Source organism: Numida meleagris, chromosome 5 (genome assembly GCF_002078875.1).
Source record: "Numida meleagris isolate 19003 breed g44 Domestic line chromosome 5, NumMel1.0, whole genome shotgun sequence".
Taxonomy (NCBI): domain Eukaryota; kingdom Metazoa; phylum Chordata; class Aves; order Galliformes; family Numididae; genus Numida; species Numida meleagris.
The window spans coordinates 22122017-22145595 of NC_034413.1; the positions used below are offsets into that span (position 1 = coordinate 22122017).

The following is a 23579-nucleotide window of genomic DNA, read 5'->3' on the forward strand; positions in this document are numbered from 1 at the left end:
AGGAATAATAGAAGAAAAGACAACATTTCAAAACTGTGTAATCATAGTTAAGGAATTAATCTGGTGTTTATGAACCTACGTAAAAGTAGCTGGGTATTTAGAACTGCTGAGTTCTATACATTTCAGGAGATCAGGTATAGCACCTCTGAAAACACGGCTAATAGGTTTAATTTCCTAAATATGGTTTTGACTTGATCTAGTGATTCTTAATCTTCTGTTTCTAACATATCAAAGTTAATTGAACAAAAAGAGCATTTAATACCTCCAAACACACATTTTTGGTAAAAATATGCAGCAGTGATCTTTTTTGAATGCTTGTTTCATTATGAATGAGTATATTATTGAGAAGAAGGTATACTACTGAGCCTGTAAGATCTTCTATTTTGTTACGTATTAAGAGGAAAGGAGGTTAAGTAGGGAATAGTTTATGGACTGATACTCTTGCAGCATTATTTGCATATGTTTGAATTGCCTTTAAGTTTCCATGGATAACTTTGAATAGACATCAGCTCAAAATTATTTAAGCAGGTTGGCGTGGATTTTGACTTTTTTGGGTAGTTTACTATCAGATAGAAACATTATCTGTAAAATGGGCATACACATAAATAGCATCCGCATGCTTGCCATTTGTATTCAAGCACAAAATCCACCTCTGTCACCAAAATGTAATTATATACGAATTATAGGAGTTACCTGAATGTACTCTTTAACTAGATTCAAGTATTCAGTAACAATCTATCCATTCCCATTCAATGATCTCTGCTTGCCACTACTCTGAGTGATATGGAGAAGAAAATCAGTAAGAACAGAACCAGAGTCTAACTTGGTGTTAGTCTGCTCTTTGCAAATAATAGCAACATTCAATATATAGTAATAAGAATGCATACTCATGAGAGTTCAGATGGATTTAAAATCATTGGAGGAGAGCATGTATCTTATTAGCAAAACTTCCACAAAAAATGGTGCTTATCGTATTGGAAATACATCCTGAAAATTATCAGTCTTACCTTGGATTCACTGCTTTTTGTACTTCTTGTAGTACTTTCTTGTACTTCTATCTTTGGTATCCCTCCACTGAAACAATTTTCAAGTGATAAAATGTATCTGCAGAGACCTATCTCCCTACATAACCCACTGGCCAAGCATGTATTTGTACAATTTAAAACATATACATTCCGTTCTATTTTTAAACTACAGACTAACAATGAAAATATTCTTTATGTATCTACTTGCCTGCATCCAGCATCTTTACAAACAGTGGAAGAAGACCAAAACCCATTAATAATGTTTATCTCCTCTCCAATTGTTTAAGAATTGTTTAAGAAACATCATCTTTTTACACTCATTTTTGGAATTCAATACGTAATCATTTCACATGTGAGATCTAATTATCAAGCACTAAACTTCCATTGCAGTGTATCTTATGGCATATTCCAAGCAGATATAAGCAAGCTTTCCCAAGATTGTGTGCATTCTCCATTCCTCAAATGCAATTACGTATTTTTAACCTTTGGAGAGTAAAATTGGTTGATTTTATTCTAAATAGCCTGTGTCAAACACATCAGGATACACATGGAAATACATGTGTAAGCACAGAGTTGCAATATTGAACACTAATATAACTGTGTTCTCAGATTAAGGAGTATTGTATAACTACGAGAGAAATATAAGCCAGCGTTGTCACTTCTCAGGCACATAATACAATGTGCAGAACTTAAAACATTTACATTTAAAAAAATATTCTGGTGTTCAGCAAAAGCATTTTACTTCTATGAATAGTTTCTTAAAAATCTGATTTCATTCTTGCACTGCTATGTGGGCTCAATTCCATGGAAAACATATTTGCAAAGCAGAGATTTCTCTTAATTAAATGGAACTGAATACATCCTTACAGACTGTCACTGCCTCATGAGGTTTGGCAACCATACTGTTTGGATTGGGGTAATCTGTTATACCACTGTGCAATTTTAAACCAGAAGTTCCATATCCATGAGGGTCCACTTCCAAGTATGCGATGAGTTTAGCATCAGCAAGCCTACTGAAAAAGAACTATTTTCTTGTCACAGTTAAATTAGATTTTCTTTATCTAATATGGTATACGCAATTATTTTCAAGGAAAACAGTTACAGGATGAGTGTTCTGCCTGCATTGTACATGTTTCCAAAGTCTGTAAGAACTATTCAGGACACTCACTGTATACCCAAAAGGCACTATTATTTTCAATTAAGAATCATGGCATTTATTGGTCATTTTAAGAGCAAATGAATAGCTTACTGAGAATAGCAAACAATAAGGAAGTAGATAAGAGTAGTAATTTAAGAAATTTCCTGTTTTCTGTAGTATTTCTAACTGTACTCTAGGTGAACATTCAAGGTATTTTGGAAAATATTGTGCAGAACTTGATAAAAATATCTGTCAACATTAAACTGGTAAAAAGTAATGCCTTTAAAATGTGAGATATGAATAGGATTTAGCTAAAGGTAGTCTGAAGCTGCATACATTCCTACCCTTTCCCCTGACCCTCAAGAATTCCTTTTTAAGCTCAATGAATATATGCTTGCCTACAGAATGCATTAGGGAATCATGACTGTTTCTATTTCTATATGTTTTATTTATTCTAATGAAGATAATTTGAAATGCAATCTGGAACTCCCTGAACATTTTTAAAACAACCAATGCAGTTAATCTAATGCCTATGGCAATCTCTATTTATTCTTTGTGAGCATACACTTGCCACAACTTAAAACCAGGCTGAGCTTTAATTTAAATGTAACAAGGCAGAGTACCAGTGCAGTGCTTTCAACAAAATGGCTGAAACTGGCTTCAGTATGATTTGCCTGGAAGGGAAGATGAAAATGTGTTTTAAAGGAGAAAAAACATCCCGACCAAAACCAGACATTCTAAACAACCACCACCAATACCCACCACTCCATTCCTCCCCCAGCTTTATCAGCTGCTGGGCTTTCAGCACTGCTTTCGCCAGACACTAACACAGTGTTTTCCTTCATAGTCAGCCATCAGCCAGAGCTGTCACTAGTAGATACTTCATTTTTGCTTCAGTCTAATTCATACTGTATGCTCTTAATCTCTGCAGTGAGTAATGCCATGTCCCTGTGTAGATACGCCAGATCCAGCACTAGAAGCACAGAGAGTGCTTTTAACTATTGGACCATCGTCCAATTTGAAAAAAGATTTTATTTCTCCTCCCTCCCCACAACATCACTGTTCCTTCTCCTAAGCATCCTCCCAGCTGCCCTCCAAAGGAGCAATCACTGCTCTGCAATCTGGCTTGTCTCGTCTTCCACAAAGCCCAGCTTTCACTTGGTGGGTGAAGATGAGCTGCAGCTCTGTATTACTCAATGCAAATAATCAATATGCTGATTGAGCTTTTGGCTACCAGAGATCTTTCAATGGGAGCGACAGCGAGCATGACTTCCCTCTTTCAATGACAAGCCTGTTTAGACTTTGCTACCTACCACTTTGTGAATCAGGCAACTGAAAATACCCACAGCAATTTCTCCAAACTGTCAGCTATTGCTGTGATTCCACCCAGCACCCCCTGAACAAGACAACAGATTAACCATTAGGCTAGATATGTTGAAAATATACAGCTTCAACCTTTCCCCAGCTAGCTCAGAGCGATGTATAGATGATTATTTCAACCGTCAGCTGCCGCATAGACTTAAACCCCTGCACAATAACTCCTGGATTCATCTGCCCCTTGTCAAACTTGCACAGCTTTAGTTTGAGCATACACAGTGTGGCAGTTTCACTGCGGATCTAGAATAATCCAGACGGCTGCTGTCTCTTTGTTAACAGGAAGTTAAACTGATGAGTTTGTAATGCATTTCTTATCAAAGGTAGCTTCAGAAAAGAAAATTTGCCTCATCAGTTTGGGTTGGATTTTTGCAGAGTATCGAAATATGGTTTAATCTGATAATAATATTATTATTAATCCCCTTTAAAAAGCACTTTATAACAATGAGTTGCTTTTGAAATAGATTTATAATTACTACTGGATTTGTTTTTTGTTGTGGTAACAGATATAATGAAATGCTTGACTAGAAACTACAGCGCAGTGGTGCTTGACGAGATACAAGAACATTAATTTTAGAAATCACAGAGCAGTGTTTGGTGTCTGAAAAGGTAGTTCAAATGAAAGAGAATTGCTTTTCTGGTTTCTGTATACACTGCCAACTCAGGGAACTTCATTACATTGCTTTGTTTTGTTTTCCTTTTCATACAAGAGAAACAGATATGCTGCATGTCTGTACATTCTAGTACCATGAGAAAAGTGGGTGAAACTCACTGACTTGTAGCTGCAGAGTGAGCCATCTGAAGCAGGTAAGAAAACATCAAGATCCAAGAATGAAAAGGATGCATCATTTCAGAACATTTTATGAATACTGAATGGTGCTTACACAAGACATTCTCTTTGAAACAGTGCAGACCAATAAAGCATCTTGTTTTTATTATTAATTTTTTGTTTTTGTTGTCCCAGGCTTGTACCTTTTGGCTAGATGTATGTAACATTGATAAAATGCCAAATGAATTGCTCTACTCTGGTCTTTGTTTTTTGGTTGTTTTTGTGTGTGTGTGTGTGTTGGTTTTCTCCTTTTTTTTTTAATCTGATGATTAAATTTTGTATTAATAGTAGAGTCTCTTTCAGTCTTACTTAATTCTCATTATACAAAACAGATTGAAACAGCTATAGATTTCTTTCTCATCTTTGCTTTTCCCTGAATGTTGTAAAAAGATATTTAAGACAAAATGCAGACTGCTGCTAGGATGGAGGTAGCTATGCATTCTAGATGGCTGCTTTGATATTTTGCTAAACCTTGCAAAGTAAGTTAAAGTTCCTGAGCTTTTAGGGTCACACAAGTATACAGAATGAAAGATAAACTGCAGAGGTGTTTGCAAGCCCTGCAAACTTTCAACTTGAATCTTTTGGTGAGAAAAGTTCAGGCTATGTATGTTTTTATTACAGCCTTTAATTTATTTCTAAGGGTAGAGCAACCCCTTAAGGTTAATGTAGAACTTTGATTTCTCTTTGCTCTTCCAGTTTAATTCAAGAGTATAGATACCGTTTTCCAGAGGTACCAGTTGTTACCATTTCTCTATTACTATGACTTCACCAACTGAAGACTCCATTTAAGGGTGTTCAAATTGCGGCTGATCTAAGGTCCACTGAAGTCAGAGAATTTATCCACTTATATTAGCTTCAGTGGACTTTAGATCAGGAGTTATTCACATCTCATGCTTCAGGGTGAAAGTCAATAAAATGGGACAGGAAGAAAGTACTTCCCATCTATATAGTGTTTCACAATTGGCTTGGACACTTCAGAGAAGAAAGGCTTCAAATTTCATGGGCCTGGCTTATTGTTCCTATAGAGAAGTATATATGAAGAGTGATATTGTTTGCATGTAAAAACCATCTTCCTTTTCCTCCTAGGAGTGTGCACAGTAGGAAAAAAAGCTGCTTTATTTTATTTCTAATTAAATCCTAACTTAGACTAAGTCATAATTCCACTGAACTCTGACCATTTTTTCTCTTTCCAGTTTTAGTATTCTCTTACACATTTTTCTTGATTTTTAGATTCTCCATTCTCCATCACTGTCTCAATTTACGGCACATTCTGCAATTGTTTATGGAAGCCATTACATTGTCATTGGCAAACTCTCAAATTAAAAGTCACCCAAATTAAAAAAAAAAAAAAATTAAGAAAAATCTTTTAAAAATCACTTCTTTTGCTCTGTCCATTTAATTATCCAATTGACTTCACATTTCGCAACCATACAGAATACTATTTGGGACAGGGGTGAAGAAAGAGATGTGCCTGTACTGCAGGAGTTAAAACAGAACTTAGTCTGTGTTCATGGGGATCTGTTTTCCAAACAAACATCAAACTGAAAGCAATTGATGTTGTCTTCTGAGAGTGCACCCTGAAGAATAAGGAAACTCATCAGGTATTGTGGGTATAAATGTTCTCCCAGTTAAATTTAAAATTCTTTTATTCCATTTTTGACAAGCTGTTCTGCTGTCTGAACACTGAGGAGGAGCAACTGCAAAATGTTATCCCTGTGTCTGAAACAAACACTGTTCAGACCCTTGTGTGCCCTACCCTGTCACAACTAGCCAGGAACTCCAATTTTACAGCTCCAGCTGCTGCATCAGGCAGAAGGAAAGTATAAAAAGATTGGTCAAAGCCACCTTTTGACTTTTTAATAGAATATCTGATGGCTCCATGGCTACAAGCAGAGGACTGGGAATCTACTGACTTCAAATTTAGTTCTACTACTGATCTGTTACACAGCCTGTGGTTTCTTGCTTACAGTCAGTGTCCTCTTTAAAGTATTCTTCATTCATAGCTCTTGCTAAGACTCAAGTGGCTAAATTATCTGAAAATGTTGCTGATAATCACTCATTTTCACATATCTGCCCAGCATAGCTTGAGGTTGCTATTGCTGTTTGGAGAATACATTTCATAAAAACATACAACATGCATGCACGTGATAAGAGTATATTGCTATCAGTGTTTTGTTTGTTTTGTTGTTTTGTTTTAATTAGACATGATGCTACATTTCTTTCACATCAAATAACTGCAACATCTTTTTTTTTCTTTAAAGGCATCTTTTTTTCTTTCCTTATAAAGCAAACAAACAAAACAACCGAACAAAAAGAACACAGTGTCCATTAAAGGATACTGATTTCATTATGAGTGGTTGGACCATTCCCCAAGGCATGACACGCAAAGGCAAAAGGCATGCTCTGGAGGAACTTTGATTAGAGTGGTATCACACAGCAAACTCTGGTGTTAACATTTCCCACACCCATAGTTCTAAATTCAGTGCATTGTCATCAACTATCCTTGTCTCGTGTAAGTTGGTGTACTGCCTCAGAGAGGATTTTGACATCATGGGTGAAGGACACAGTTGAAGTTGAAGCAAGAGCAGAGGTAGGCTGTAATTATGTCCTTCTGCCAAACTGTGGGAGGAATCTGTCCTGTTGCTACTAAGTAGAAGTTTCCAGTTCTACTTGGGGGGTAGCATTTAGCCACCACTAAATCCAGAAGTTTTAGCCCCTTTTATAAAGAAAATCAGAATTCCAAACACCAACATTGCATCTATTTACAATTTCCATCAACTCAACTATATTCAGCGGGAAAATATTCAACGGACAGAAATAACGTAGTGAGGGGAAAAAAAAAAAAAAAAAAGGAGCATAGGAGACCCTGCTGATCAGACTGCTCTTTGGGATTAGAAATCCTGTATTTACTGCAGAGATGGTATTCCACAGCATGAGAGAGTGCATAGAAAAGGAATAGTTATATGCTTGCTTACTCTACAAATCTGAACAAGGTCTTGTTGCAACTCTTTCCTTCCTGAGAGCTTCAGGAAGTGTAGATTTCACCATGCAGATATTTAATTAGAACTATTACTTTGCTATCCAGTTCAAAGTGCCAGTTTATCTCTACATCTTAAATATACACATTTCCACTGTGACTCCAACTTACATATCCTGAAATTTTAAACTGAAATAACTTTTCACTAGCCTGCTCATGACAAGTTAAAAAATACATTTTTGATCAAGATGTTTTCATCAACTCAGTTCCTGAAAAAAGATACGAGGTCCCCTTGCCCACTTCCCTGTCAGCACAGTACTGCTGAGTGAAGGAGAGATTTGCATAAACTTCTTATAAAGATAGGGGACCATATTCTTAACTTCTAAGATTTCTTGAATTCTTCCTCTGCTTCCTGGTGACTTGTCTTAGTTCTGAAATACACAATTTAGGGGAAATTGCTTAGGTGGTTTTTGTTCCTGTTGTGTGTCAGTGGACTTTGTCTTTGTTTTAATAAGAGGTTAATTTGCCACTGGTAAATTAGATTTTTGTTCCCTTATAAATAGCTACCATTGAATTTCTTTTCCCTTCTGGAAGTTGTTTACCCTATACAAAAGGGTGTAGAAGTGCTTTTGTCTCTGAACAAGAAGAACTGAAATCCTGACATTTAACTCTGCCTTTCTTATCGTCAGCCTTATCTGACTTTTATCCACATCAGTGGAAAAACTTCAATTTATTAAATGTTAATAGGATCAGGCTCAGTGATCCCCAAGACTCTTTCAGGTTCAGCTGTAATATTCCTTTGGGATGGATATCCTCACACTACTGTTACCTGTAAGCTCATAATATCATTTTCACATGTTTAACTAAGTATAAAAATGCTGTGCATGCTTATGTAGAAGCTGGCTTTATATGCGTATGTTTACACTGTATATACCTATTCAGGAACACACATAAACAATGGATGCAAACCATATGAAATAGTATAAATACCTTTTTTTCTTTACATAATATTATTTCTTAAAAAAAAAAAAAGTTATTAGAGGTGTTGTCACTGCTACTTATTTCTGAGCTCACAGCACCATCTGCTGGTTATATTGAGTTTTCTCTCCTCAAATCTAGGAACAAGCGTAGAACAGCATTTCTTAGCAGCTGTTATAAATAGGCATTGTATTACCAGAAGACAGATTTTTAGCACACTAGTTGGAGTTTAACAATACTCCATTAATGGAAGTACGGCTTTCATAAAAATGGGGAACGTTAATAGCTGACAAACCAATTCTCATATGCAAAGTACTGTAAGTCACAGGGTAAACATCCAAATTAATCAAATGGATTCAACCTATTGTATTAAAAGCCTGTTGTTATATATGATGTTTTTATCACTTACTTATTAAAGTTTAATACTGTCCATGACACTAAGAAACCATTTTTTTTTCCCTTAATGCTCCCTATTTTAGGAAATGCTTAGGAATTACTTTACTTCAGTGTTGTAAAGCTCTGTTTATCTCTGAACAAATGTATCTAAAAAAAAATCCATTATCGAATGGTAAATATATCAATATAATGATACATAAGATACACCTACCTAATATTAAAACTATAAAATAATAGAAAAAAATGGCAAGATCTGAAATAGAAGTGGAATATACGTAGGTTGCTCCAAAAGTAATGCCTCCATTTACTCCCATAAAAACTACAACAGATGCAAAGAACACAGTAACACTAGTTGATGGAATAAATTCTCAGCAACAAAATACCATTTTTCAACATAGCCACCATCATTAGCATTTTTGCCAGCAATGAACAAGAGCCTGCATGCTGCACTTACAAAAATCTGCACCAGCGAAGGTGACCCACTGTTTCGCAGCAGCTGTGGAAAATGTTGCCCATGCACTCCATCTTTCATAGAATCATAGAATGGCCTCAGTTGAAAAGGACCTCAAAGATCATCGAGTTTCAACCCCCCTGCTGAGTGCAGGGTTGCCTACCACTAGACCAGGCTGCCCAGAGCCACATCCAGCCTGGCCTTGAATACCTCCAGGGACGGGGCATCCACAACTTCCTCGGGCAACCTGCTCCAGTGCGTCACCACCCTCTGAGTGAAAAACTTCCTCCTAATATCTAACCTAAATCTCCCGTCTCAGTTTAAAACCATTCCCCCTTGTCCTATCGCTATCCACCCTCGTGAACAATATCCACCCTCGTGAATAAGGGTTCATCAGCCTGAACAGATGGAAGTCAGAAGGCACCAAATCCAGACTATACAGTGGATGTGATGGGATAGTCCAGCTACGATTAGCAATGAGCTTCATGGTCTTCAAACTAGGATGGGGCCTGGCATTATCAAGTTGCAAGCGAAACGCTGCCTTCTTCTCTGGCCTAACTCCAGAAGTTGGAGCCTTCAGCTTAGTCAGCGTTGCAATATAGTGGTCAGACTTGATGGCTTGTCTGGGTTCGAGGAATTGCAGAAGGTTCATAGAATCATTGAACCATAGAATTATAGAACGGCTTGGGTTGGAAGGCACCTCAAGGATCATCAAGTTCCAACTCCCCTGCCACAGGCAAGGTTGCCAACTGATAGATCAAGTACTAGATCAGGTTGCCCAGGGCCCCATCCAACCTGGCCTTGAACACCTCCAGGGATGGGGCATCCACAGTCTCCCTGGGCAACCTGTTCCAGCACCTCATCACCCCCTCAGTGAAAAACTTCCCCCTGATATCTAATCTAAATCTTCCCTCCTGTAGTTTAAAACTATTCCCCCTCATCCTATCACTGTTTACTCGTGTAAAAAGTTGTTTTCCCTCCGGTTGATAATCTCCTTTTAAATACTGGAAGGCTGTAATGAGGCCTCCCTGCAGCCTTCTCTTCTCCAGACTGAACAAGCTCAACTCCTTAATCCTGTCTTCATAGGAAAGGTGCTCCAGCCCTCTGATCTTCATGGCCCTCCTCTGGACCCTCTCCAAAAGCTCAACAACTTTACAGCATCAGGGGCCCCAGGCCTGGATGCAGTACTCTAGATGGGGCCTCATGAGGGCAGAGTAGAGAGCGACAATCACCTTCGTCATCCTGCTGGCCACCCTTCTTCTGATGTAGCCCAGAATACTGTTGGCTTTCTGGGCTGCAAGCACACACTGCTGGCTCATGTTAAGCTTTTCATCAACCAAGACCCCTAAGTCCTTCTCAGCAGTCCTACTCTCAAGGAGTTCTTGTCCCAGTCTGAATACATACATGGAATGACCCCAACACAAGCACAAAATCTTAAACTTTGTTTTGTTGAAACTCATTAAGTTCACATGGGCCCATCTTTCAAGTTAAACAAGGTCCATCTGGATGGCATCCCTTCCTTCTGCTGTATCAGCTGCAACACTCAGCTTGGTGTCATCAGCAAACTTACTGAAGGTACACTCAATACTATCATCTATGTCATTGATAAGGGTTTTAAAGAGTACTGGTCCCAGGACAGATCCCTGGAGGACAGCACTCATCACAAACCTCCAACTGGACATAGAGCCATTGATCAACCCTCTGGCTCTGACTTCTCAACCAATTCCTTATTCACTGAATAACCCACCCTTCAAATCCACATATCTCCAATTTAGATATAAGGATGTGGTAGGGAACCATGTCAAAGGCCTTGAAGAAGTCCAGGTAGATGACATCAGTTGCCTTCCCTTTGTCCATTGATACAATCACTCCATCACAGAAGGCCACTAAATTGGTCAGGTATGACCTTCCCTTGGTGAAGTCACATTGGCTGTCTCGCATCACCTGCTCATCCCTTATGTGCCTTAACATGTCTTCCAGGAGGATTTGTTCAATGATCTTCCCAGGCACAGAGATGAGGCTCACTGGTCTGTAGTTTCCTTGGTCCTCCTTCCTCCCTTTTTTATAAATGGGAGTGATGTTTCCCTTTTTCCAGTCACTGGGGACTTCACCTGACAGCCATGACTGCTCAAATATGATGGAGAGCAGCTCAGTAACCACATCAGCCAGCTCTCTTAAGACCCTGGGATGCATGTCATCTGGCCCCATAGACTTGCACACATTAAGTCTCATGATGTGGACTCAGACTTGCTCTGCCCTTACAGAGTGGGGAGGGGTTTGCTCCCCCAGTTCCCACCAAGAGGGTCAGGAATGTGAGATTCAGGGATGTGAAAAATATGAGAATCCTGGCTGACAGTAAAGACTGAGGCAAGGAATTCATTGAGTATCTCAGCCTTCTCCATACCTGTTGTACCAGTTCTCCTTTCTCATTTATCAGAGGAGGTACGCTCTCTTTGGCCTGTCTCTTCTGACCAATGTACAGTTAGAACTCCTTCTTGTAGTTTTTAACATCCGTCTCCAAGCTCCATTCTATCTGTGCCTTGGCTTTCCTAATCCTATCTCTGCATGTCTGGACAGCATCCCTGTATTCATCTCAGGTGACACGTCCTGTTTCCACTGCCTGCACACACCCATTTTTTCCTTCAGTTTGATCAGAAGGTCCTTGTCAAGCCATGTTGGTTGGCTGCCTCCTCTGCCTGCTTTCTTATTCTGAAGGATGGAGAGCTCTTGCACTGTCAGAAAGGCATCCATAAGGAGTAGTCAGTTTTGCTCCACTCCTTTGTCTCTAAGGACAGCTTCCCAGGAGATGTCTTCCAACAATTCCTTAAACAGCCTCACGTTCACTCTCCTCTTGTTCAGGGTCCTGACTCCACTCTATGCCAGGCCCACATTCCTCAAGATTACAGTGGTCGCTGCAGCTCAGGTTGCCTCTGATCTTAATGTCTTTAACAAGCTCCTCAAAACAAAGAAGAGGAAATACATATATACATATTTTAAAGGATATATGATGTCTACCTCTGACTGTATCTTCAAAAGAACCTGCAAAATAATTAATATTCTCATCTCTGCCAAAGCATACAGTAGTTTGGCTGAAATTCACTGTTAGGGAGAATAAAGGGCTGGCAATTTCTTAAGGGTAGAGAATAAAGTGTAAGCTAAGAAATCCAATGGTGATAACTAATAACAATGTTGCTTACAACAGCAGTTTGATCTGTACTCAGAAGGATGGGTGTATTTGGTAAGGATCACATTTTTAAATAAAACCTAAATAGAATCAAAATACCTCTATACAGAGTAAATAAACAAACAGAGATTGCAATAAATTCCCTCTAATTACATCTCTAATACTTAAAAAAACTACACCGAAAACACTGAAATACCTGTTGAAGTTAGGGTCGAGCTATTTAGAATTACTCTAAGAGGGAAATGCATGCTATCTCACATGCACTTCATGTAAGACCATCTACGAAGGTAAAAAAGTATAAAAATATGCAGACTAACAAGTTATGAAGGAAGCAAGTAATACTGAATATACCAGCTAATTAAATTGATAACAGCAACTCCCATGATGAGGAACAGCTTTAGAAAGGAAGCTTCATAAAAGTTAAACATGTATTACAAACCATTATGCACATACAGATATTAAGGGAGGAATTGAAGGTAGCCTTAACAGCAGCATTCTCACTGCTATTACATAAAATATCCTGAAAGAAGAGGCAAGGAAAAATGGCAATGGAAAATTCTGACAGGATTGCCAGAGCACTGAATTAGCAGTGCATGTTGCCTAGCTAAGTCCTGCAGAATATTGGCATGCTCACTGTTATACCAAGGAAACCACTTAAACTCTGTGAGTATAAGATTAAAGATAGAAGATGTTCATTTACAAAGGAGTTAGCATGATAAAGAGGAAGGACTAACAAAACAAAACAAAAATCCAACACAATAACAACAACCGTATAAAGTAAATTCTGCAGGAAATCACCGCCATTATTGCTGTTTAATTATCACACCAATTCCACAATAAAGCCTACAGTCAACTGGAGAAGGATGAACTCTCTCTAATAAACAGAGAATTGATATATTGGCTATCATAAGATTTATGGGTCAGTTACTACTCTGGAAGGAACTGTATCAACCAAAAATGGCACATGATGTCAATGTATTTGGAAATAGTGCTGCTGCCAGATGTTTTGAGAGTCAGATACTAAAAGGATCCAGAAATGCAGTGCTCAGGGGACACTGACAGCTGTCAAGAAAGTAATCTTCCAAAAACAAATTGCTTGGAGCTCTACCTCTGAGGATTTTATTTTGTCCTGCCTGAGGAGAAAGAAGAGGGCAGACAAAAGACTCACATGCTAAAGGCAAATTAAAAACAAATGCCTATTTTGACAGATTTTTTTTTCCCTCATGGGCATAACCCAACTATACTGCTGAGGAAATCTGTGGGACCTGAGAGACAACTTCAGGATGTTTCTTGAGGAATATGCAGAGTTTGAGTATCAAGGCTGAATATATCAGCCCAAAGATACAATTCGTGCATTCCCTCTCAAGCTTCAAATTGAGATGCAAAACAGCAGATTTTTTATCTGTTTAGAAGGAGAAATCTCAGTAAAGCTGTGGATGAATGAGCTGCAGCATTTAAATCAATTCAATCAACCAATTAAAAAAAAAAAAAAGCATTAGACCTTAATCAGACACTAGACATAGTAACATTAAAAATCCCAAATAAAAAAATAGAGTATGCACTTTCATTCAAGAAGGAGATAGTATTTTCAGTAATTATTCAGAACTAAAAAGTCCTAAAGACCATGCTTTGTTAAAAAAAAAAATGTGATAGTGATCATGGGGACATCAGATTCAAAAATTAAAATTATTCCATGCTCAAAAAAAGCAACTGTAAGTGTAGAGACTTACAAGAATGGCAGAATTATACAATAATGGTATACTGAGGTGCAGAGATGAGGCACAGGATACTTGTGATGTAAATCAACACGCAGATGGCAAAGGTGCCCATGGGTTAAAAGACTGCCAACTTCTGCTCTTGTAGAATTTCAGACTGATTTTATATCAGACAAACCTAGGCTTACCTGATCACAGAGCCTTGGTTTGAGTCTTCACTGTCACTGCAAATTGTGGATTCTTTCAAATGTGACAAAAGGCTTTTGCTGAGCCCTGAAACTCTCCAAAGTGTAAGATGCCTGTAAGTTGGACTCCCTTTATGGAAGGATCTTGTCAAATAGTAAGGATTACATTGCTGATTCCAGTCTCTGCAGATCCTTACATTATGATTATCACCACAGAACTTGTACCAAGTCTGACATCTGTCCCTGTTCTCTCATCTTTCCTCCAAAGGCATATATTATGACTGAATGAAGAAATCAATAAGGTAAATCTTGTTATCCATGACAGTGAGAAGCAAAATATATTCAATGAAATGTTTGAATATATATGTAGGTTGGTCCAAAATCAATGTCTCCTATATATTTTCATGGAAACTACATCAGATACAAAGAACACAATAACACTATTTGATAGAGCAAATTCTCAGCTACAAAACACCATTTTTTTCAGCGTAGTTACCACCATTAGCTATGCATTCTTGCCAGTGATGAACAAGGGCATAAATGCTGCTCTTATAAAAATCCCCTCCAGAGGAGGTGACCCACTATTGCTGTTGCCACTGCTGAAATGCACCACTCACCACCCCAAAGTGCCCACACCCACTGTTTGGTGTCCACAAATGTTCAGCAAGCATCGATGAGTGTCAGTGGGTGCCATTTTTTTCTGAATGGAGGAATTCAATTCCACACCTTTGCTTCATCCTCCCTTTCCTGTCAGACTGCCCCTCCACTGCCATTTGTCACATGACAGCAAGATGTAATGGAAAATTGGTGGGAAGGTTCAACTTCTACTGCCATACCACCAACATCCATCTCTGATGTTGTGGGCCAACATAATATAACAGGAGGCATTACTTTTGGAGTAGTCCTCATACTCTAGAAAAGAGGCCAGCTACTGAAAGAAAACAGCAACACAAACTTCTACAATGTCAGACGGCACATCTGCTCGTTCATTCAGGTGAAAGTCTGTACAACTTCCATTTCTTGTTCCCACTCTTTCTCTACTCCAAAGCTATTGTAATGTAAAATATCACTCCATGTTGTAGTGCTGTGAAGCAACATGTACTACTTGAATTGGAGAGTAACAATAATGTTAGGAATATGGGAATAGAGTTAGCAGAACATTTAGTGCAAGTAAAATCTTTTATGTTAGAACAAAGGAAATGTCATGACAATCCTCAGGGATTCCATAATGTTCTGATTGGATCTGGTGATCTTAGAGGTCTTTTCCAGCATAAATGATTCTATGATTCTAGAATTAAATTAAAATGTATAGGTGATTAGCATGGACTGGTAGCTCTCTGCTGTTATTGTTTCAATATTAATTTGAGACCTTGACCAATAACATCAACATAAATTAACTCAGACTCAAAATGGCAATCAATTCTGGGGACCTCTCCTGAAATGTGGTACTAACATCTTCCCAGCATCAATGAGCTTCAATCCTGCAGCTGTTTCTAAAAGCTTCCTCCCAAAGGCACATTTAAAACTAAATTAAATGCAACTTTGACTTAATTAACGTTTTAAATGATAATGAATACAATGTAGATTCATAGAAGGCATTTACATTGTGTTATAAAACTGATAAAATTTTAATAACTCTTTGTTAATAAGTTATGTCTCTCCAGACCCATAAAGCCTAAGGCAGTCAGTGCCGTAGTCTAGGGCCTAATCTAGGTTCCTAATGCAGGTGGAATAAGGAGGCAAGAGTCTGACTTGACACTTGACATTTGCTCCAAGCCTGTTCTGGATCAAGCCACTGCTTGTTCATAAGTACTTTATTTCATATAGTAAAGGTCAGAATTTGGGCTCAAGGCAGGGCTATGACAGAAATGCTCAAGCTGAATCTGAGCCAGCTCTGGCATCTGTCGCTTGAAATAGCTCAGAAACAGTAGAGATGGAGAGCTAACCGGCTAGCATCTGTCCCACACCAAGGAGGTAACAGGAAGAATCTGCTGCCTGGTGGTAAGAAACTGTCGTGGTGAGTTTCATGACAACCAGCCACACTCAGGAACTAAAAATGCAAACATAATTTCCATGTCACCTTGCATAAGACCCTCCGCTTAATTCACTCCACAGGATGCTGACAGCATTTTTTCTAGCTTGTCCCCATCAGAGGAAGCCACTCACTAGTCCCTTCCCTGTGACCCTGGTAAGGATCACTACCCGATCTAAAGGAACTAGATCTAGACTTTTTGATCTGTCCTTTCCCCACCTTTCCAATACATCAAAGATTTGCTGCTAAATTTAATATTCTCCCCCATCCTTCATCCTCTCCATCACAACGTGATGCAAGACTGCATCTCATTGTCACAGACATCACGAATTGGGCAGAACATCCCCCTGTCAATGTAGTGGTATATACTGCATCAAAAAAATCAATCTGAAAGTATGTGCTCCATTATTTATATTTTCTGGCCATTGGTAACAAGTGTGACTTCTACCATTCTACTGCCTGACAAGGAACAACTTGGTTTGAGGGGGGTTGTTTGTTATGTTTGTTGTTGTTTTTTCTACTCTTGCATTTCTGCAACAATGTTTTTACCCATATGCTCATATTATTTCCCAAAGAAGGTTAAATATTTTAGCAGCACTCAGGTTCTATTAAAACATACAACAATAAAAGGGATTCATTTTTTGACTCTTAGAGGCAAACTACATACTTGAAGCCATCTATTGAAGAACGCATCGTTTCATGCTACTCTTTCCCCTTCTATATTTAATGTTTCCTATTCAGTATTTGAAAAGGAAAAATAGAGGTTTCAGTGCATTCACACACATAAAGCAATACACGAGGCTTCTGATTTGTCATCATCACAGGTTATAGAATTGGCTACAAATATGATCAAACTCTCACATGTACAAGTATTTTACTTCAGTTGCTTCAACATAAGCATCCCAATGGAATCTCCCATTTTGGTATTTTCCTTTACAATCATTCCACTGTCTAGTTTTACATGCTTCAAAACCTGGTTAGCTAGTTTTCTTAACAGCAACTTTCTTGACAGTAGCTCATACTGAGAAGAAAATAATGAAGAAGAAAGAAGATGAGATTATTTTCATCATTATCCAGTAGCAATACAGACTACATTAATATGATACACTGGTATGTCTGACTCTTCTCCTGCAGTGTATTTCTACCTAAACTAAGTTACATAAAATTGTTTTTCTCTGTAAAGATAAACACTCTCTAAAATATATGCACATGCTCATTTTTAATTTTTAAATTATTTTTGGTACTTTTAAAAGACACACATGCAGTCTTGTAGAGGTATTTAGCAGTAATGTTAAGACCACGTAAATTCTCAGGGACACAATGCAGAACCAAGTAAATTTACTGACTTATATAGGAACTGAAGTAAAAGTCTGTGAGATGAGAGAAAAGAAAAAGAAAAGGAAAAAGAAAAAACGAAAAAGAGGAAAAGGAAAAAAAAATTGGAGTTAGGTTCATGTAAATCTATCTATTGCCCACAACATGGTTTGCAGGCTTACTAGGAATTTATTGGACAGTTATAAAAGGCACTTCATGACTTACTTTGTTGTTGTGAATTAATTTGAATTTATTTGGTACTATGTCTTATTCTAATTGTCCATTTTCATCAATTGCATTAAATAAAAACCTAGTGGCTACACAAATAATGCCATCATTCTCCAGTATAAAGAGATGGTTATTCCACAAAAGTAAGCTGATTATAATTATCAGAATCTTAGGATGCTACCCTCGACAGGTAACATTTCTGCCTCCTTTCCCAGCAGACCTAATTAGTTATTTATTCCTTCAGTTTCTTCATCCTTAAGTCACTAAAGGTGTCCTATTGGCTTTTTGCACAAGAAAGGAGACAGTGTGACCACAGGGGGCTCAGTGCTTGTACCAAAGAGAGCCTCCATCCTTTCTGTGGCCACAGTGAAATTCCCACAACTTGGAAATGGTGCTGGAGAGCAGTGGTAGCACCCCACCTTCTCATTCTAAGAGTGTTACGGATAAAATGTAGAAGCAATCACATTTATAATTGGTTTAGGAACCTCAAAATCTCTTGCCACAGTAGGGAGGTATACACATCCAGTAAGCGGGACAGCACTGTTGCTTTATGGTGAAATGAAAATTCTAGTACTGAAAGCTGGCTTTTGACAGGACACATACAGGACCTTCCTGCATCTTAGCTCACCCATAAAAGAAACAATTTCTTGTTATCTTGGCTATCTCAGCAGGACTGGAGAAGCAGTAAGTTAGTCTTACTATGTCAAAAGCATGTGATAAAGTTCTTGCATTTTAAGAGCAGTAAAGACTATACTGTCTTTTCAGACAGTAATTTAGGAGCCCAGGACTTCATAGTCAACTCACTTCAAAAAGCCAAAGTGTAGCTGTACAACTGACAAATTTTAGACATATTGACCAATGTGTGTGCTTATCATGCTAATGTTTATTCCTACTGACTACAACATCAAATCTCTGGCTAAGTGACATGGCACTTCAACTCTTGTCATGGAATTTGCTTCTTTATGTTGTAAGGACACACATACAGGGACTGCATTGTCCTGCATAGCACAAGACAGTGAAGCAGCTAGAGTATTCTTTGACTTGGCTTTCTAGCTACTTTGGCAGACATAGCTTCATCATGATATACCAGCCTTGGCTTAACACTCAAAATACTCAAAATATTACCCCAATCTTGCTGAACATAATTTTATGACTTTTGAGAAAGACTCAGCAGCTAACCTGTCTGTACTGTATAAACCACTTGATAGCACTAGAAATGTAGATGGAATAGACACTTCTAAACTGGGCTTGGTTTACAGATAATATATACGCTTAGACAACTCTCAAAAGTTGAGCTTTCCCCTTGGTATCCAGAGTTTGTTTTAGTACAGTCTTTCTTCCCAAATAAGATGGATAGGAGTTTGGGCTGATCTCTGAATTAAAAATGTAGTGATCATTAGCTTTTACTTATTTTTTTGCTCTAGAGATCTCTAATATTCACCAAAGTCATACATAATACTTCTCAGAGATATCAGAACATGCCAAAACATGTTTTCTTACAAACTGAATTAGATATGCCTGGGCCTAATTTCAAGAATGTCCTTCCGTCTGCACTTGGAAATCAAAATTCCTGTGGCAGTGGGCACAGCATAAAGACTTCAGGAGCTTGAACATTTGCCATTCCAGAAAAGCAGCCATATGGCGATGCAGAAACACAGAAATTAAATGTTTCAGGTTAAGATCCTGTCTGAATCAATTAATCATTTGAATGGCACCGAAGATTTCGCACAGACCTAAACAGAAACACCATACTTATTAGTAACATAATTTCACTTTGTAGGCCACCCCAGGTTTTCCAGTAGCTGAGTGTCTCTCTACACTCTAATTCACGTCAATCTGCAATAGAAAAAATGCTTGGACCATTTGACTGCTGTTTATGCAGCAATCTACCAACAACATCTGAAAGCAATCTACCAAAATGTGAAAAAATGGGCAGACAAAAAAAAAAAATCTAAATCTATTTACTTATTTTTTCCTTTTTTGTTGTTGTTAGCTTTGTTGACTTTTGCTTTTGTTTGTTTTTCCAAACAGCTGTCTATAAACTCAAAAGCTATTTTAATGCAATTATATTTAGTGAAAATAGGATTTTCATTCACTGGAAATACAAACAATTTTATATTATAAAAGAGAAACTCATTCACAATGGAAAATAGTCTGCAAGTGTTACTTTCTCTACATATTTAACAATTAACACTAAATCCCATGTGCATCATTGTAAATTGATATTTTCTACTTGACATCAGATTCTTACAATATTAAATATTGCAAAAACTACTTATTTTTTTTCCAAGAAGCTTCATACAATGTTCTGCAGTCTTATTTACCTTTAAAGAGAAACGCCTGCTTTTATAACTAAAAGGAAAAGAAAAGGAAAAAAAAAAGGGACAGAGAGAAAAATGCATTAAGTGATTGTAGAAGCAAACCAGCTCAACTGGGGCACCACGACCAAAGCAAGCCCTGTAATAGTATAATGACCTTTAATGAGTGTCTGGGGAAACAATACAGTCCTAGCATAAAAGACAAAGGGCAAAACCCATCATGGCTCCACTGACACTAATTTAAAATGATTTTCAGAACAACTAAAGAATGTAAGAGAGGTAATCTGATCCACCAATCTGACCTCACTTTGATTCTGGGGCCATGCTGCTGCCATTTCTAATTGTCAAACACTCTACATTTCACATCTGCTCATATTTAATGAAAAGCTGACTCTCACCACCATTCTTTGAGTTAACTAGCTCTGTCAAGATGGGCATCATACAACCCCTGTGCACTGCAAAGACAACACAGTGATTTATGTTGAAGCTATGCCAGTGAAATTTTGTATGCGTATATATACTTTTTAATTGAAAAAGAAAGGCTTCTGCTGGTTTATAAAGAGCATGAATCAGTATTGATTTTTGTACTTATTATTAACAGTCAAGGGTGACTAGTGTCAAAAGGGGAAGAGTGAATTCTCTTCTGATTTGATGGAGTGATGAAGGGGGGAAAAGGCCCTTGAAAGATAGGATGGTAAAAATCCTCAAAGCAGTCAATACCACTTATCCTTCAAAATATAGCATAGATTTAGCATGTTTCCCAGCAGCACTGTTTTTGGTGGTGATAATACCATGCAGTGGAGGTTTTTGCCCCAGCTAGCAACACAATCAAAAATGTTTACTTTTACTGCCTTAAGTGAATTCAAAAGTCACAGTAAACCTACAAATTATGTTGTGTTTTGTTTTTTTTTTCCTTGCTAAACAGTGCTAATGGCAGAAATTTCACTTATCTGTAGGGTTAGCCCCAACTGGCAGCTGTTAACACCCATGCTGGGACCCAACCACTTAATCTCTGTACTAGTCTGTATTAATGCAAACAGTGCCAGTGACTGTTACAGAGCCTCTTAGGTCATAGAAGTAGCACTGCCTGCAGTAACTCTCAATCCAGGAAAGTTTCACAGTCACTGCTCTTAATAAACAAGAATGGCTTGCTGCATTTTACTCTAATACAGGGCTCTCTAAAGGATAAAAAAAAAAAACTCCTATAACTTGGAATAATAATTACAAATGGCTCTCCCCTTAGAGAACTGCAACCAAGTAGACAAAAATGACATTCAGGGTGCATAGATCCTGCACATAGACAGAGAAATATCTGCCAAGATCTCTACAAAATTCTATTAGAATCAATTTAATTGACACAACCTTCAGACATAAAAATGATAACAAAGATCATAGTATTGGTATATACACCACATTTGTGTCTGGAAAAATAGTTCAAATGTCAAAATAGCTACCGCAAAGTCATTCACCACATGGACTACACATTGCAGTAAACTTATGGCGTCAAAAGGCAACCAGATGCATAATCTACTAACTACATTATGATCTTATTAGTGGAATGTGTTTTTATTTGTAATGACTTGTAATGTAAAGTGGACATGGTTTCTCATCCAAACTCCTAATATTTCTTCTGAATAACTTGTCAGTTTTACCTCACGTTTGGTTAGGGAAAGGACAACAAACCTGTCCCAAGATATAGTTCTGCCTGTAATGGATGTCTGAAGAGGATAGGAGAGCGAGAAGAAATCACTATTTAACAATATTTCTCAATAGTTGACATCACACAGATAAAGGAAGCTCTAGAATCCCTATGGCTTACCCGAAGAATAAATGGCTACACAGAGTTCTAATTTCTCTCTCTTCTCCCCCTCTAACTCTAGTCTTTCAAAAGAGCTTTTGGGACATATTCCAGAACGGTACTGTCCCATAGGACGGATTTTGGTGCTAATTTCAGATAGTTTGCATTACAATCCATCAGGTGAGTCCTTTTTAAAAAAAAAACACTACAAAATGTAAATCCATTTTAATAAGGTACCTGCAGTTTCAATGTTAGATGGAAGGTCTTGCCTTATTAATCTTAAAGGGCTACAAACATAATTAAATATAATGGTAGCAGTCTAAAACAGAATGTCAGCCACTGTAGCTCAGCAGCTAACTTGGATCCTGTGCATTTATTCACTGCCTACTGTATACTGCTTTACTGATAGTACTACTGAAGTTGCCCACTTAACACCAGTGACAGATTTAGACACAGACCCATTCCTCCAATAATGCACATATTGGTTAATGAATTGAAATTTATATTGTAGGAATTACATTAAAAAGATGTCATCAAACTGCACTACTAAGGTCCTGCAAGCTATTGCAAGAGCATGCTTCATAAAGAGCACAAAAAGCAAAATAACAGATTACATTTTTCATATTAAAAATAAATAGAAACAAATATAAATATAGAGTTGTATTAAAATTTGGTTTTGAATTTTTTAAAAAGCATCAGCCCAATAAAACTCACAGAACTACAATGTACAACACAAGACGGGGATGATACCACAGACACCACAGACATGGAACAGCATGTGTTGGTGTTAAAACTTACAGGCACGTAAACTGGTGGAGCAATCATTAACAGAGACAGAAGAAAGTGGGAAGGCTCTCTCAAGGGTGTCCATGTTACTATGTACACTGCCTGACATGCAAGAGCAGTCACGCTCAGAGCGTCCGCAATCAAAACAACATGCCAGTTTCATTCTCTTGTAGATGGACATCTTGGCTATAACCATGTGTTGGATGGGAGGAGAGGAAGAGCAGCAGGTTAATGGCAAGGTTATATATATAACAAGGCAGCTGGAAGGTAATTTAAGGGATATAATACAGGCCTTAGTTTACATTAACAGTCTTGACCCAGGACAAAAATGCAATGAGATTATTGATAACGCTTTGGCTGTACATTAAAAGTAGGGCAAAAGATAAATTGTTCTTTATTTATCTTCAGTCTTATAGGGTGACCGCAGACACAGGGAAGAATTACTGATTACAGTCAAGTGTTTGGATCAAAAAAGAACATATTAAAAGCAGAACATCCTAAGAATATATTCTTCCCTTGGCACAATTAATACTGCTGGGCTAAAATGACAAGAATATATAAAGTTGATGATTCATAAGATGTTTTTGCCCTACTCTGCTTCATTTAAAAGTTGAAAACTTTTATATATATGTGTATATATATATGAATATGTGTGTATACACACACAAAAACACACATACACATATTCTTACATACACACACATATACATGTATACACATACATACATATATATACACATATATAAATATATTCATCCTCAAACATATGCTAATAATTGCTTTGCATTAATCTGTGCCAGGGAACTCCTTTATTGCAATGAATTACACGTTACTGGAGAGTTACAAGATGT

The 23579-nt window shown here is 37.7% G+C and overlaps 1 protein-coding gene across 8 annotated transcripts in view; it reads right to left on the bottom strand.

The window, feature by feature from the left end:
• The window catches only part of KCNMA1 (potassium calcium-activated channel subfamily M alpha 1), a 454315-nt gene that overhangs the window by 66221 nt on the left and 364515 nt on the right, over nt 1–23579 (bottom strand). For 3 of the 8 annotated variants that reach the window (XM_021398811.1, XM_021398812.1, XM_021398810.1), the window contains exon 19: nt 22741–22914. The exons of the other annotated variants lie outside the window; for them this stretch is intronic. In XM_021398811.1, coding sequence (XP_021254486.1) covers nt 22741–22914 — 174 coding nt within the window. The remainder of the gene's footprint in view (nt 1–22740; nt 22915–23579) is intronic. 8 annotated transcript variants of the gene reach the window in all.